This window comes from Metarhizium robertsii, assembly GCF_000187425.2.
Source record: "Metarhizium robertsii ARSEF 23 chromosome Unknown MAA_Scf_1, whole genome shotgun sequence".
Lineage (NCBI taxonomy): Eukaryota > Fungi > Ascomycota > Sordariomycetes > Hypocreales > Clavicipitaceae > Metarhizium > Metarhizium robertsii.
The window spans coordinates 995070-1009053 of NW_011942149.1; the positions used below are offsets into that span (position 1 = coordinate 995070).

Below are 13984 nucleotides of genomic sequence, written 5' to 3' on the forward strand. Positions count from 1 at the left end.
CCATCACATATTTTTGTGTCCAACCGAGTAAAACATTCGCCCAATATTGAATCCACTTTGCTACCCAACATAAACACCACTGTCCCACTTTTGCATAGACTATGAAGAAATCAAACCTACATATGTAAAATTGACAAATCAAGCCGACATTTCCTCTTGTACGTCGATACGACGCTTCTGGGAAGCCACTTCCTACCGTTGCATTCAGCGAACTCTCTCCGTGTATGCCTTCCATGCTGCCGAGCGGTATCGTTCTGCCTCGCCTTCGGGGTCGCTTGCCTTGAGGATGCCGCGACCGACAATAACGATATCTGCTCCGGCGATGCCGATAATCTTCTGAGGTGTATTGTATTGCTGCCCCTTGCCATCGCCTTGGACGGATCCGTTCTGGTCATCGTCCTGAGGCGGCAGCTGACAGCCAGGCGTCATATGGATAAATTGGTCGTCGACTTGTGTGTTGAGAGCCTCTTGTGAAACAAATCCCATGACAAAGTCTCTGTGTTCTCTGGCAGCTTCCACGCATGCTTGCGTGTACTCCTTGTTCATAAAGTTGCCTGCCGATGACATTTGTGCCAGAATAAGTAATCCTCGGGTCATGGGCGCTTCTTCGATACCGGCAAAGAGGACTTCGTCATCACCAGCCATGTTTTTAGTCAGTCGTGGCGAGTTCACAGGCTCATATTGTTGCGTCACAGTAGTAACGGAGACAATGCTCCCCTTTCGTCCGTCATCTGTCCGTCTAGGCACGCTGTCATTGGTGTCGTCGCGACCGCTAGAGCCTATATCGTGGTCCTCAAACTCCTCTGCGGTAGGAGTGCCCACAGAAACTGACGTCTTGACCTCGTAAGGATATCGCTCGAACCATCGAGTGGCAGCGTTTGCTAACGAGGTCACCGAAGCTTTTCCAGGTACCATGTTCACGTTGACGATATGCGCCCACTCAATAATTCGAGCGGAGCCGCCAATATACTGCATTTCCACGGTATTGCCGATATCACCAAACTTGCGGTCCTCAAAGATTAAGAATCCATGACGACGAGCCAATGAAGCCAGCTTTGCGCCGGTGCCGGTTTGAGGGTGGAAATCCCATCCAGAGACCATATCATAGTGTGTCTTGAGAACGACAATGGACGGGCCAAGTTTGTCCGCAACGTAGATAAGCTCTCGGGCGGTAGTGACATCTGCGCTCAAACATAGATTCGACGCCTTCAGATCCATCAGCTTGAAAAGGTAGGCATTGAGCGGGTGAGTGGCCGTTTGAGCCCTAGAAGCGTACGTTGCCTTGAGGGTTGGGTGTTGTGCCATGTTGATGTTGTCAGGACCCTGGGCACTCACGGGCTATTGGTGTGCGGTGTTGGCAGGTGAGATGAGATGAGGCTGAACTATGCTGATCCGATGTGACCTTGAAATATGGGTGGCAACTTGACAGTTGGAACGTCCCGAGTCGAACGGGAGCCAGTTGCTTTGCGTCAATTTTTCTCAACGAGTTATTGCCAAGTCAAGACTGTTCGCGGTACTGCAAGACTGGGTAGCTGGCTCAGGATTTTGAGAGGAAAGTCTCGTGATTGAGGCAAGGTTCGAGCTTTAACAAGGGCTGTGGAGTTTAGACCGCCGACCACCAGAACGTAGTGCCACGGATCGAATCTCCTGATTGAGCGCAAAAACTATCCGGCCCAGGCTAGTCAATAGCTAGCAAAGTCGTACCATATCACAGGTGAAAAGGACTGACAATTTCTAACAAAGAAGATTTGCGAGAAAGGACCAGGAAAAAAAAAGAGGAGCGATCAAAAAATGACAGAGCCAAGCTGCAAAGATGCAGCAGGGGTGTTCAAGCCCAAGTGGTTCTCGGAGAGAGCCCTGTTGGACACTTTGGGCGGGTTGGACCCGTGGGACTGGGCTCTCAAGTGGACAAGGAAATCTGTCAACGGACAGGGATCAAAAACAGGAACGAGGGTCTGGTCGAGAACAGGCGCCTCTGGGGTGCTCAAGCGCAGGAGGCCGTATGCGGGTTCGGAGAGCGGCGTTGTTCGTTCCTGTTGGTGCTGCTGCTCAAGAGTGGCAACGATATTCAGTCCCCTCCCCTGCAAGGGCTACTCCGGCCAAGATAGACGCGATAAGATACAAGCGAGAAAGCAAAGGCGAACTCGGCACACCGAGCACGAGGCTTGTGAGGCTTGACCTGGAACAAGCACGGGACTTGTCGTACAAGGGCAAGGCTGCGGTTGAAGCCCCAGACTTCACCAGAAAGCAGAAGGGAAAGGGAAAAAGGTGGCTCCAGTAGCTGACGGGTCGAGAGGTTTACAATGGGCAGGACCAACAGCGCACGTCGCGTCGAGTCGAGTCGAGTCGGCAGAGGAAGATGCCGGTGCCCCCAAGCGCCGAATGATACCGGTGGACTGGCAGGCCACGACTGGAGGCCAAGAATTTCGAGGCTGCTGAGGCCCTGGTCCCAACTAAGAAGACCCTGCAAACCGCGACCCATGGGTGGCTTGGTATCATTGATCAACCGGTGGCGTGCCAATCTGCGCTGTAGTGTGAGTGGTGAGGTGTCAATCTGGAGATGGGTGGGTGCCACAGTTGATCGCCATCGAGGCCTTGCGTCTTCAATCCACCTACTCCGTACGGAGTACATCCACGAGCCGAGATGCCAAGGGATGACGCAGGCCGGAGGCTGCCCTAGCGGCGGCGTCCTCTGGAGCCGTGTAGCCAGAGCCAACGCTTGCCGAAGTCGAATTTTTCGCATCTTGATGCTGGATGGTCAATGAAAAATGTGCTCATTTTATGTTGAAAGGAGCTTGGATTTCGAACAGCAAGCCCATGGCCAGATTCGGGATAACGGGGCACCTGGGGGACAGGGGGCATATGACAAACAGGGGCAGGAGCGCGCAAGCCGCAGCAGACCATGGACGGAAGGAGGCACTGGTGGTGACTGCAGAGCATCATCAATTTACTCCGTACTCCGTACCACGCTCAACATTTAAAGCCTGGCGCTATTTTCAATTGCAAGCATCCCGCCACAACACTTATTTTGGGCACATGCAACGGTAGACGACTCGAACTGTTCACACCAAGTCTCAACGTGCAGACCAGACTACACCACGCTGTCGAGCCCTTGGAGACCAAAGTCTAGACTCCAGAAACCAAAATGTCCCAAACGCGCTTTGGTTCGCAACGCCGCCGTACCGTTGATGAATGAATCAACGACCTCTGCCCTTTCGATACCAGCCCTTGCCTACGAGCGAAACAACTCGGGACATGGCAGCCTAACATTGCAGTGTCAGGGACTCAAGGCCATGTCCACCAAGCCTGAGCTTCAGTGTTCTCCTATACGGCACCAACATGATAGCAGAACGTACCGACCTAGGTACCTACTTAAGTACCTAGGTACGGAGTAGGTAATAGGTATTTGACCAGACCAGGTACCTGGCTGTTGTGCTCATGATAATACTATTTTGTCAGTGTAATTGTTAACAGCAAATGTATTCTGCCACAGACTACTCCGTACAACCGACATAATGCCCACGGGTTAGTCACACTGTCCGTATGATAGTTCGAATTTTGCAGCTCCCACCGATCCGCAGCCTGCACACCGAGAGTTGATATAATACACCAATTTTCCCACTCAATGAGGCTCGAATGCCATTCGGGCCGGAGCAACACTGGAGCTTTCTCCGCGTGAAGTTCATTGGAGGGAGCTCCGCCAGCGGACATCGTGGCTGGCGCGGCGCCCTGAGCTAATTCCCGCTGCGGAATATCGAAAACACCTTGACGATACATCAAGAGAACCTGGTACTCATGTTCGACTTCGTCCACCTGCCACATATCCCGTGCCGGGCTCCCTGGCGCCGTGCCGCTTCCCCCCTCAACCCCAAAAGCTCTGAGGTACATATATCCCGTACCCCATGCAATACCTCATATTTTCTGTGTCTGGTTTCCACAGACATCCCTCCCTGCTCAAGGCTCCCCAAGCCTCCAGCATCCACGGCCAATGACAGCAAAGGCGCTAATGTGCCTGACCTGCAGCCTTCGGCAGGATAGTGCTTTCGATTTACACACTTCTCTGCTATTGCTGGAGCGGGAAGAACACTTTTTGTCGATGCGAAAATAGGTTAATGGATAATGCCGTTTAGCATGGCCCATTTGTCTAAAGGCGGACGGGGGGAGCAAGCCCAACCTTGGTTGTCTCGGCGTGTCCGACGCTTGCAATAGCAGGGCATGTCACTAGAGCTCGCAAAGATGCCTGGTACCCGACTCCCTTCACAACGAGAGGCATTTATAGCTTCAGCAAAAATAAGTTTTGGTGCATGGAACTTTTGGTATGATGCTCATGGGATGTTGCCATGTTGAGGTCCCCCTTTCCCATTTTGCCGATATCGACAGACTTCATGTCCCTTTGATATCCAGGTTGTCGAAAAAGCCAATAGCTATATCTTCATGGACATGCATGCTTTTTGCACTTGCTGCATCGCATCTGCGCCAAGTCCCAATTTACGGTGGCAGTCTCCCGCAGTGTGCGTTGTCTCTGCTGCCCTTGTCCGGCTGACTGTACGTGGCGGAGATCGAGATGCACATATATGCACAGCTAACAAGGGTATGCATGGAGATTCACATTTACAAGCCGTGCCCAGTGAAGGCGCTCAAATGCAACTTGTTGTTGACCAACTGACTGAGCTGGTTCGTTTCTTCAGTCAATGAGATGGATTTGCCCTGTCGCGTGCTTTCGATGTTGAAAGCTTGGTAATGTTCCCCGAGTGTAGTTGGCAATGCTGGGCTATGACTCTTGTAAAACTTATTTCGGTACTGGCAAAGGACAAAATAGCTTTGTGACAGGACATCAGCGCGGTCGGGAAGAATGCCTGGCATGGGCTTCTTATCCTTAGTCCGATCAAGCCCGATGTGCGTCCGGCCAGTACAACCTTCTACGGGGGAAAGGGAAGAGATAACAAGTTCACCAATCCAAAGAACTTTCGAGTCAAATACTATGTCTGTCGTTCCTCATGTCTTATTGAACAAGGAAACTGTCGAGCTCCAAGATGACCAGACAAGTTCATCATCGAATACAGCAGCACAACGCAACCGGCACTCTACCACTCAAAATTGCATGCCCATATTGACGCCGATACCGACAAGATATTGGCTATGATGCGGCCCCAACGTTCCGCATTTTATCATCTGGGGTCCTGTTGATCTTGATCGACTTAGCTTGAAGAAGTCTTTCCGACACCATCAGCTAACGCTGGCTCCCTGTTTCAAGCTCAATTCACAAGACGTGGCAGAGAGTAAGCAAGAGGTGGGCTGGAACATGTTGCAGTCCGAAGGGGTCCAATCCTTGACCCGAACTGAAAACCCGACTGTCACTACTGAATACCAATGTGTTGCATAAAGAGATGGCAATGCAGCCGCGGACAAGAAAGGTCAATTGATTGATGCCTTATGACCTTTAGCTGAGCCTCAACCATGTCTAGTTATTTCGCCGCCTCGCAGAGTATCTTCTGTTCCCCCCATGTTTGAGCGGAGTTCTGATGACTCGTTCGACTACAATCATCTTTGTCCCTATTTGGTCTTTGTTGCCAGTGACCGAGGGACGTCTTCCAAGGCGAATCTATACCAAGTCATCATCTTGGGACAGAAATAGCAGCCAAGGCTTCCGCGTTGCTGTCTGGGATTGCCCAGGGTCAATGCTCGTCGGCTGATCGGCTGATCGTCTTGGACATTTGCAGCTAGCACTTAAGGCGTACACACTCTGAATAAACATTTGTGCAGCAACTCACCAAGATCGCCGGAAACGGACCCTGCTTTAAACCTCATCAGCTGGGGTCCCGACGAAGCAGGGACCCAAACACAGAAGCGGGCTCTGTTACACAGAAAAGGCCCAACAGATCGTGAAGCCCAATAAAGGGGCTTCACCGATGAAGGACCTATTAGTTACACAAATTAAACACGTGCTTAAGTAAGAGCCCTAGGCACAGCTATTCCCTTTATGTATATATAGTGATTACTTGTCCCTCCCTTGCTTTTACAAAACCATGGACCTTTGACATCGTACTCGATCATCTTTGAATTGAATCCTTTCCAAGCCCTTGATACCAAGCCTTTATCGCAGGCTCCCATCGACTAAATAGCCATTTACGATTTAAATCGTCAGCCGCGACGGTTCGGTATTAGTATATGAACGTTGAATCACGACAGCTTCTGAATCATCCTCAGATGTGGCTGCGTCCGAACCGCTCGCCACGGAGGCACAGCATGTGTATCATTCGGCGAGGAACAAGAAGCGTGTCATGTCTACGAGTTGCGCGATACTATCTGGTTTGGTTTGCCTCGCGGCCTTTGTGAATGCATGTGTAGCAACATTGCCGTCCATCTCATATCGCAGATTGGACACTGTTATTGTTTTTGGTTACGCGAAGCTTAAATAGCCGACTACTACGTCACATAGACTGAAGATGTGTGACAAGGGCTCAGAAAGAGGGCTTGGAGCAATAGCTCAATTCAACTAATAACAGTCTTTGGCATCAAAGGTCCTTGGTTTTCCTCAAGGCCTGGAAGGTCAAAGACGTCTTTAAATACAAGAAGTCGGTGAGGGACTTTGCCCTAGGTCTCGTCACCGTAGCCCTTGCGCAACCTTTGACATTGGGCCATTTCCGTGTAACAATAGAACTAGCTAACTAGAAAATATATAATTCAACTACTTCAAGGCGTCGTGCAAAACGGCGTTGGCTGTCAACGCTCGTCTAAGTTCCATGACTTGACATATTCCTGGTTACAAATAGCTAATGAGTTATTAAGGCGAGTTCCCTGATAGACCTAGGCTGACCGCAAGGATTATTGACACTTATTTTGGACTAAAAGCTTTTGGGACACGGGATTCCATAGCAGAGGTAGGCGAACAGCTAGAATGGCTAAGCGCGCGCAGCCTTCTCTCGTTCTATCTACGAATATGACATCATTTATTGTACACCATTCATCAGCGACGTCAAAGCCAATAGTCTGGTTGATATGCTGCCTGAAAGACGGACTTCTCGTGACATGACTTTCAAAATCAGTTGCATAGTTCAGAGAAGGCAAGACCAGGCCGTTTTTTCCTTCTTTCCCGTGGCTGGTACCGGCACCAAGGTATTCAGAAATCCAACTATGCCCAGAGGTTATCCGATACCAAGACGGGCAAAGCCCGGTGCTGGTCTTAAGATTCCGCTTAATATGATGGCAGGTCTTGGTCAAACCCAACGGGTAAATACCTTTGGTAGCAAGCCCTTTATCAAGTGGTTTTTAGCCATTCTCGTTCTAACAAACCGTAACGGAGATGTGATGATCTGGCACTTGGTACATAACCAAGACGGAAACCTCATGTCCTACTTGGATAACACCTTGCGTACTTGGCTTGGAAATGACATGACGAGTTCTTGTGTGGTGCGCGGAAGCTATATGCTTCGCCAGTAATCTGTCACAAGGAAATGCAAAAGTTTTCTAACTAACAGGTGCTATATTAAATAGACCGTAGATGTCAATTATGCTACAAAACCGCCTCTGCCATCTCACGACAGCAATCTTCTTGGGATAGTTCTCCTATATAGGGGACAACTGGTCACCGGTGGTGTTCCATTCAGCATCGGACACATACATACACCCACTCACACAAGGTCAAAGCTCAAGTGAATCCATGAAAAATTCGTGGTGCTGTGGGACGAAGAAGACGAGCGAGGTTGGTTGGTTAATGGAACGAGCGCTTCGCTACACACGGTAGATTTGTCTCTAAAGAACGTCGTCCACGGCCAATTCAACTCGGAATTCCTTCGCCAGCCCGATTATATGCAAGAACCCCCGGTGACACACATAGTTAACTCGGCTATAAAAGTCCCTCGTAATCGAGAGAATTTGAAACTCCAAGTCCGTACGGGGAATAAAGATCATTCAAGCTTTGCGGATCGAGTGGACGGCTTCTTCGATATACTGGATAAAATTATAGACTACCCGGTAAGCGTGGATTGCTAAAGGGACGCAAAGATGGAAAATTGAGATTTCCATGACTTGGCCAAACATCAAGATGCAGCCTACTCTCAACGCTCCACAGAATCTTGCGCGAAATTCGTGCGGTATAGTTAGAAGACCATGATGCCGTTATTTGGGGACATGACTTGAGTTTCAAATGGCATTGGAACGATGTATGTGACCTAGAGGCAGATCTCGCAGCGTCGCCCAAGGAGTCTGATTTCGAGTTTTATAGTTGCGGAATCGGACCGGGCATACGTCCATCTATCCCATAAAATAATTGTCACTTGGCAAGCTCAACCCATGGGCGAATATCAAGGGTCATACCGCACTGGGCGACTCAACATCGTAGCTGCCTGGCTGCCATTTGATGGACGTGGCACAAACCCTTCAGCGTGTGATGAGAATTTGACAAAGGCGTCGACGTATTGCCAACGTCGAGTCAGTGCAAATCATTTCGATTGGTCTGGCAAAATGGGCATGTCAACTTGATAGTCATTGTGCCATCAGTAGTTGCGGGCCGGACCTAGTCGCCGAGTTACGCTACCACGCTAACCGCCCGGGCAGAAACCCATGGCGAAGCGTATAAAGCCGTTCTTGGGGCCGGACCTCCCGAGCAGTATACATGTAAATAAAGCGGGGTCCAACGGTTTTGAGCGGCCAACGTGACGACACTTTGCAACTGCTAACGTGATAGTATCTGGACGAGTCGGAGACTGACCCACTCCGCGGGGTGGGTCTCCCGGACAGTGGGTCTCCGGAGCCGGCCTGTCGCGTCTACAGCTTATCTATTAATTTCCGTTATTTTCACAATTTCGAATGCCGTCACTGCCGTTATTGCCGTTATTGCCTTGCTTCTCATCCAAATTTGATACATTTAGCCAAGAGAATGATTGTCAGCTCAAGGTCATCATGAATGCTGCTTGGCGCAAAGGCACGTGAAACTTGTAGGGCCAGACTCTCGGCCGAAAGTCAAATCAACACTCTTGCTCTCATGCCGGTGGCCACGGCCGCATACGAGCTCCAGGCTAGTGATTACATGTAGACGTTGACATTACTTAACAAATGTGCTTGCTTTATGCATCTGTGGATGCCGAAGCTACCTTGGCTAACTAGACTTCAACTCCCTGCTTTTATTGCCGCATCTCTGCTTGCTATCTAGAGAATGGCCACCACTTTCCCAAAAGATATTGCGCTAGGAAATTACTAGCACAAGTGTCTTTATTTATAAAATACAACTAATTCTAGTTACGACTAGTTACGGACAAATATCAAACATCATCCCCCCCCCGGTAAACCGTACGCCCTCTATTTCTTCGCCATCCAAGTCCCTAAACCGATCAAAATAAAAAGATTTGGTCCGTCATCTTGGCCATCGCCCCCGGCTGTTGAAAGCCCAACGCCACCAGCGACGATTTGCTAGCCTGAACCATGCCCGGTGGCCCACACAGCATTATCCTGCTATCAGCACTCGGCGCCGGCAACTTCTCCCGCATCAACTCCTTCGTAACATACCCCCTTCCATACGCCCAATCAGCAGGCGGCTGATCCAGCATATAGTACACCGTCAAGTTATCAGGATACCGCCTTGCAAAACGGTCCAGCTCCTCACGGAGCAGGATATCCTCCTCCCTTCGATTCGCATACACAAGACTGATGCGCGTCAGATCCCGGTCGTCCTCGCAAACCGCCCGAATAATCTGAAACATGGGCGTGATGCCCGTCCCGCCCGCCACCATGCCAATCTCCCTACAGAGCCCGCGCCGATACCGCATCGCGCCCTTGGGCCCTCGGAAGAGAACCCCATCGCCGACGCGGAGCCTGCCCAGGAAGCCGCTCGTCAGCTTGCCGTCGGGGTAGACCTTGACGACGAGCTCGAGCACCCCGCGGTCCGAGTTGTTCGACACGGGCGTGTAGGAGCGCGAGACGCTCTCGCCCCCGACGTCAGCTTTGATGGCGACGTGCTGGCCGATCGGGAGGCCGAGGACCGTGTCGGCGGTGGGAAGAGCAAAGGTGAGCTTGTAGACGTTGGGTGCTACCAGCGTCTTGGTCTGTAGGGGGAGCGGGCGGTACTGGGAGGGATCCAGGAGGCCGTGCTGCAGAAGGGTGTTTTTCCGGATGCGCTGGGGGGCTTTTATGTGAGCCGGGTAGCTGGTGAAGGACTTGGTGCCCCAGATGAGCTTGGCCAGGCGCTGGGCGAGAATCGCGTTGCCGACGGCAAAGATGCTGCTGCTGATGAAGAGGCCCTTTATGAAGCCGAAGCCGCCCTGATTTTCGGGTTTGCTGTGCAGCCATGAAACGAGGGATTTGGGAAGACAAGGCCGGCGGTGTCTACTCAGGTAGTAGATTGCAGCGATTGACAGTGAAACAAGGCCCAGGGTGGCCAGTGTAGTCAGAGACTGGCCTTTGGTGGATGGTGTTGGCTTCGGACTCGGTGGTTGACTCATTATTGGCTTCGGCTTCGGCTTCTGCTTCTTTTCCTGATGGCCTTGGAGGTTTCCAACGAGGTATGGCTGCATGATGTCCCACGCGTCTTCTGAATGCCCGGCATTGTCAAACTCGTGGGTGGCATCTGTGCCTGCTGCCTCTGCCAGGACGTCGGCGCCGCCAGGGTGGTCTTGCAAATATTTTGTTACGTCGTAAACTGCGGCAAAGTGTTAGCAACTAGGAAGAGTTGATGGCCTTTTTCAAATCCAACCTTTTCCGTGAACAGTAATCCAGCAGTCCTCCGGCTTGTTGTGCTGCGCAACTGTTGCGGCTTCAATCTCCATGGCGTATGAAGGAGAGGTGTTTTCCGCGTGACTGGCAAGACTATGTGTTTCGCAAAGAGATCCGTTGTCTTGACTCTTTATCTTGACAAGACATCAAGGTGGAGCTTATATGTAAAGGCGGCCATGCATCCCGTTCCACAGTAGCAAGAATACCGAGGCTACGATGGCGGGTATTAATGTCCATGGCGTCCGCGGATTATGCGGATCATGGATATGGATACCGAGGCAGTTTACTGCATTCCTGCAGGTAAAAGTTGGTCGGCCGGACTCACCGATCCCTGCGGCTGCGTCCGACGTTGCATTGGTTATGTCAGGCAGTACGTCACATCCACATGTACGTACTACTGCATATGTAGTATCATGTACGTTGACTGCTTCTCGGGCAAAGCCAACGGACTGGGGGTCGAATTCGAATTTTCTCGCGATGACGGCTGCAGGGGCCGGACCGGAGAGGCAAGCCGCCGGCATGCAGCCGCCTTACACATTCACCGGCCCTTAGCCTTAATACATCGGGAAGCTAATAAGAATAAAGACATTATGGTTGGACGCGGCTGAGCCCTGATTTGGCCCACCTGGAAGTGCCGAGGCGGATCCTGCTTCCATCTTCCATGGAGGTCCGTCGACGAATCGAGTCTTTTGGGTCTCGAGTCGCGGCACCAAGACAACAGGAGAAGCCGATGGCCCAGTGATGGGGGTCTGGTGATGATTCGGGACGTGAAACAGGGAGGCTCTGCAGGGGAGCACGCAAGAATGGATCAGCCTCGGTATGCGCCGTTGTTCCATTTTATCAACAGTCGCCACTTGTCCGGTGCGCCAGGGGTTGAGCGTAATGGGAGTCGAGACTATCTACCTAGGTATGTATGATTTGGATGGATCCGTGGATGCATGGTTGGATACATATATGATATAAGCCCAAAAACCCGTTGGCCCAACGTCTTTTACAGACACCAAGTCCTGACTTGAAATCATCCATATCCAACACTGGCAAGCGATCATGAGCTCAAAACAATTTCATCTTCTCGGTGAAAGCCCATCGTCTGCCATCGATATTGATTTGGCAGAGGTGGCAGATGTCGACGACCTCCAGCACCTTGTAGCCGCGCACTTCAACATAGTTGATCACCAAGGCAAGAATTGAAAAAGAAGACGCATAATTCAAACCGCTTTCTAACTCGTCTTCAGGCGTTGGATTTGTCTCTAATAATCAGAGTCTAAGTTCAGTCTCAGACGTCAAAGACGCGGATGACCCAGTTGTCATCACCATCGACGGCCAGGGCGTTCGGCAAGTCCCTGGCCCAGCAGGTCTTCCGTACTTTGGCAACTACTTCGAGGTGTACCCAGACCATCTGGGAAACCATCAGCGTCTTTTCCAAAAGTACGGTCCCTTGATTGTTACCAATAATATGGGTAGTAAGGTCTACCAAACAAACGACCCCAAGCTGTCGCAAATCTTCTTCCAAGAAAGCGACTTCTTTAGCAAGCGAATTGTTCCGGGACATCCCCTACACCCCATCAAGTCAGTCGAAGCAGGTGTCTTTTTGTCAGATACAGACACGGAGCAGTGGCGGCTTGCGCACAAGTTTCTGCCTCCGGCCCTCGGGCCCAAGGCAGTGCGCCACTATGCGCCTACGATGCAAAGCACCGTCGAACAGGCGTTTGGAGTTTTTGACGAGCTCGACGAGAGCGGTGAAGCTTGGAACGTATACCAGTACATGCTAAAACTCGGTTCCCAGGCAGTAGGGAAGCTTGTTATGGGCATGGACTTTCAACACTTCACCGGCGTGGATGCCCCCTTGCACGAAATGGTGCACCAGATTGCCCTCAACCTGGAACTAAACAAACGCATTACGAGCATGGGCTCATGGTATGCCCACATGCCATTTGGCGATCCCAAACGACTGCGGCAGAGCACGGCCAGAATAGAGGAGATGATTATAGACTCCATGGCCAAGGCGTCCAAGGGCCAAGTTGATCTGGACCTTCAAGACGCTGCCCTCGAAGCAGAAAATGTTGTCGGTACGCAAGTAGACAGTAGCTGCTGACTTCTCGTTCCATAAACACAGCGGCTAACACATGACGGCAGATTACTTGCTGCGAGCAACAGACAACAACGGCAAGAAGCTGCCGCCCACGCAGTTCGTCTCTGCGCTCCTCGTGACGACGGGCGCCGGCTTCACCACCACATCCTCGCTGCTCTCCTGGCTGATATACAGCCTGGTGCGGTATCCCGGAAACCAGGAGCGCCTGCTGCAGGAGCTGGTCGACAACGGCTGGGACCACGACACCCAAGTGACAGCCGACCTGACCAACAAGCTCGGCTTCCTCGACAAGTTCATCAAGGAGACGCAAAGGCGGCACAACCCCTCGTACCAGCCTGGCCGCACGTCCAAGGTGGACATGATCCTGCCTGGCGGCTACAAGCTGCCCAGGGACTCGGTGGTGATTCCCGCCCTGCACCACATCCACAACAACGACAGCCTGTGGGATAACCCGACGCGGTTTGATCCGGACCGCTGGGACACGGACAAGGTCAAGAACCGGCCGGCGGGCTCGTACGTGCCGTTTGCCGCTGGGCCTCGCATGTGCGTGGGCTTCAACTTTGCCCTGCAGGAGATTAAGGTCTTTTTGCCGAAACTGGTTTACCGGTACAAGTTTTCGCTGGCGCAGGATGGTCCGGTCGAGTACGACCCGTACTTTCAGTTGATTCGGCCGAATAATTTATATGTCAGGGCGGAGCGGCGCGTGAAGTGGCCGCCGAAATCAGAATGAGGAGATGGACGGGGCGAGTTATGTAGTAATATAGGTGGTTTTCACATGAACTTCTATCCTAGAATCGGCAATTGTAATACTAAGATTAAATACTTGCCCCGGTAAGAGCCCTAAGTATACCGTTCTCTTAATATATATATATATATATAATAGTTACTGTTCCCTCCCTCCCTCCCACCTAGAAAACCAAGAACCTTTAACACCCTACTTGATTATCTCTGAATGGAACCCCTTCGTTCCAAGCCCTTGATATCAAGCCCTTGTCACAAAAGAGGTTTGGTTTCCTACAGCGTTAGTATGCAACTTGTTCGGCAAGGGGGTACGGCTAATAAACAAGCCGTGGTTCTCGAGCTTGTCTCGCAAACGAAATTCCCACATCTTTTATAGACAAATAGCCCTCTTAGATGAGCATAGGGACAGACAGAGATACACATTGAAAGTCTCTTTTTCCAAAA

General features: G+C 51.3%; 4 protein-coding genes across 4 annotated transcripts; 1 reads left to right on the forward strand and 3 right to left on the reverse strand.

Moving 5' to 3' along the window:
- Positions 1-204: 204 nt before the first annotated feature.
- On the reverse strand, positions 205-1305 carry MAA_08855 (orotidine-5'-monophosphate decarboxylase; the record flags this gene model as incomplete). The annotated part of the gene is made up of 1 exon (XM_007826853.1): positions 205-1305. One exon carries the CDS (start codon positions 1303-1305, stop codon positions 205-207), a length of 1101 nt encoding a protein of 366 aa, XP_007825044.1.
- A 479-nt stretch (positions 1306-1784) lies between these two features.
- On the reverse strand, positions 1785-2743 carry MAA_10629 (pathway-specific regulatory protein; the record flags this gene model as incomplete). Its single annotated transcript, XM_011412347.1, has 2 exons — positions 1785-2042; positions 2123-2743. 2 exons carry the CDS (start codon positions 2741-2743, stop codon positions 1785-1787), a joined length of 879 nt encoding a protein of 292 aa, XP_011410649.1.
- A 6586-nt stretch (positions 2744-9329) lies between these two features.
- On the reverse strand, positions 9330-10760 carry MAA_08854 (Cytochrome b5, heme-binding site; the record flags this gene model as incomplete). Its single annotated transcript, XM_007826852.1, has 2 exons — positions 9330-10633; positions 10688-10760. The coding sequence occupies 2 exons, from the start codon at positions 10758-10760 to the stop codon at positions 9330-9332; spliced, it is 1377 nt and encodes a 458-aa protein (XP_007825043.1).
- A 994-nt stretch (positions 10761-11754) lies between these two features.
- Positions 11755-13529, forward strand: MAA_08853 (Cytochrome P450 CYP540B20; the record flags this gene model as incomplete). Its single annotated transcript, XM_007826851.2, has 4 exons — positions 11755-11874; positions 11904-11944; positions 11971-12776; positions 12844-13529. 4 exons carry the CDS (start codon positions 11755-11757, stop codon positions 13527-13529), a joined length of 1653 nt encoding a protein of 550 aa, XP_007825042.2.
- Positions 13530-13984: the final 455 nt, after the last annotated feature.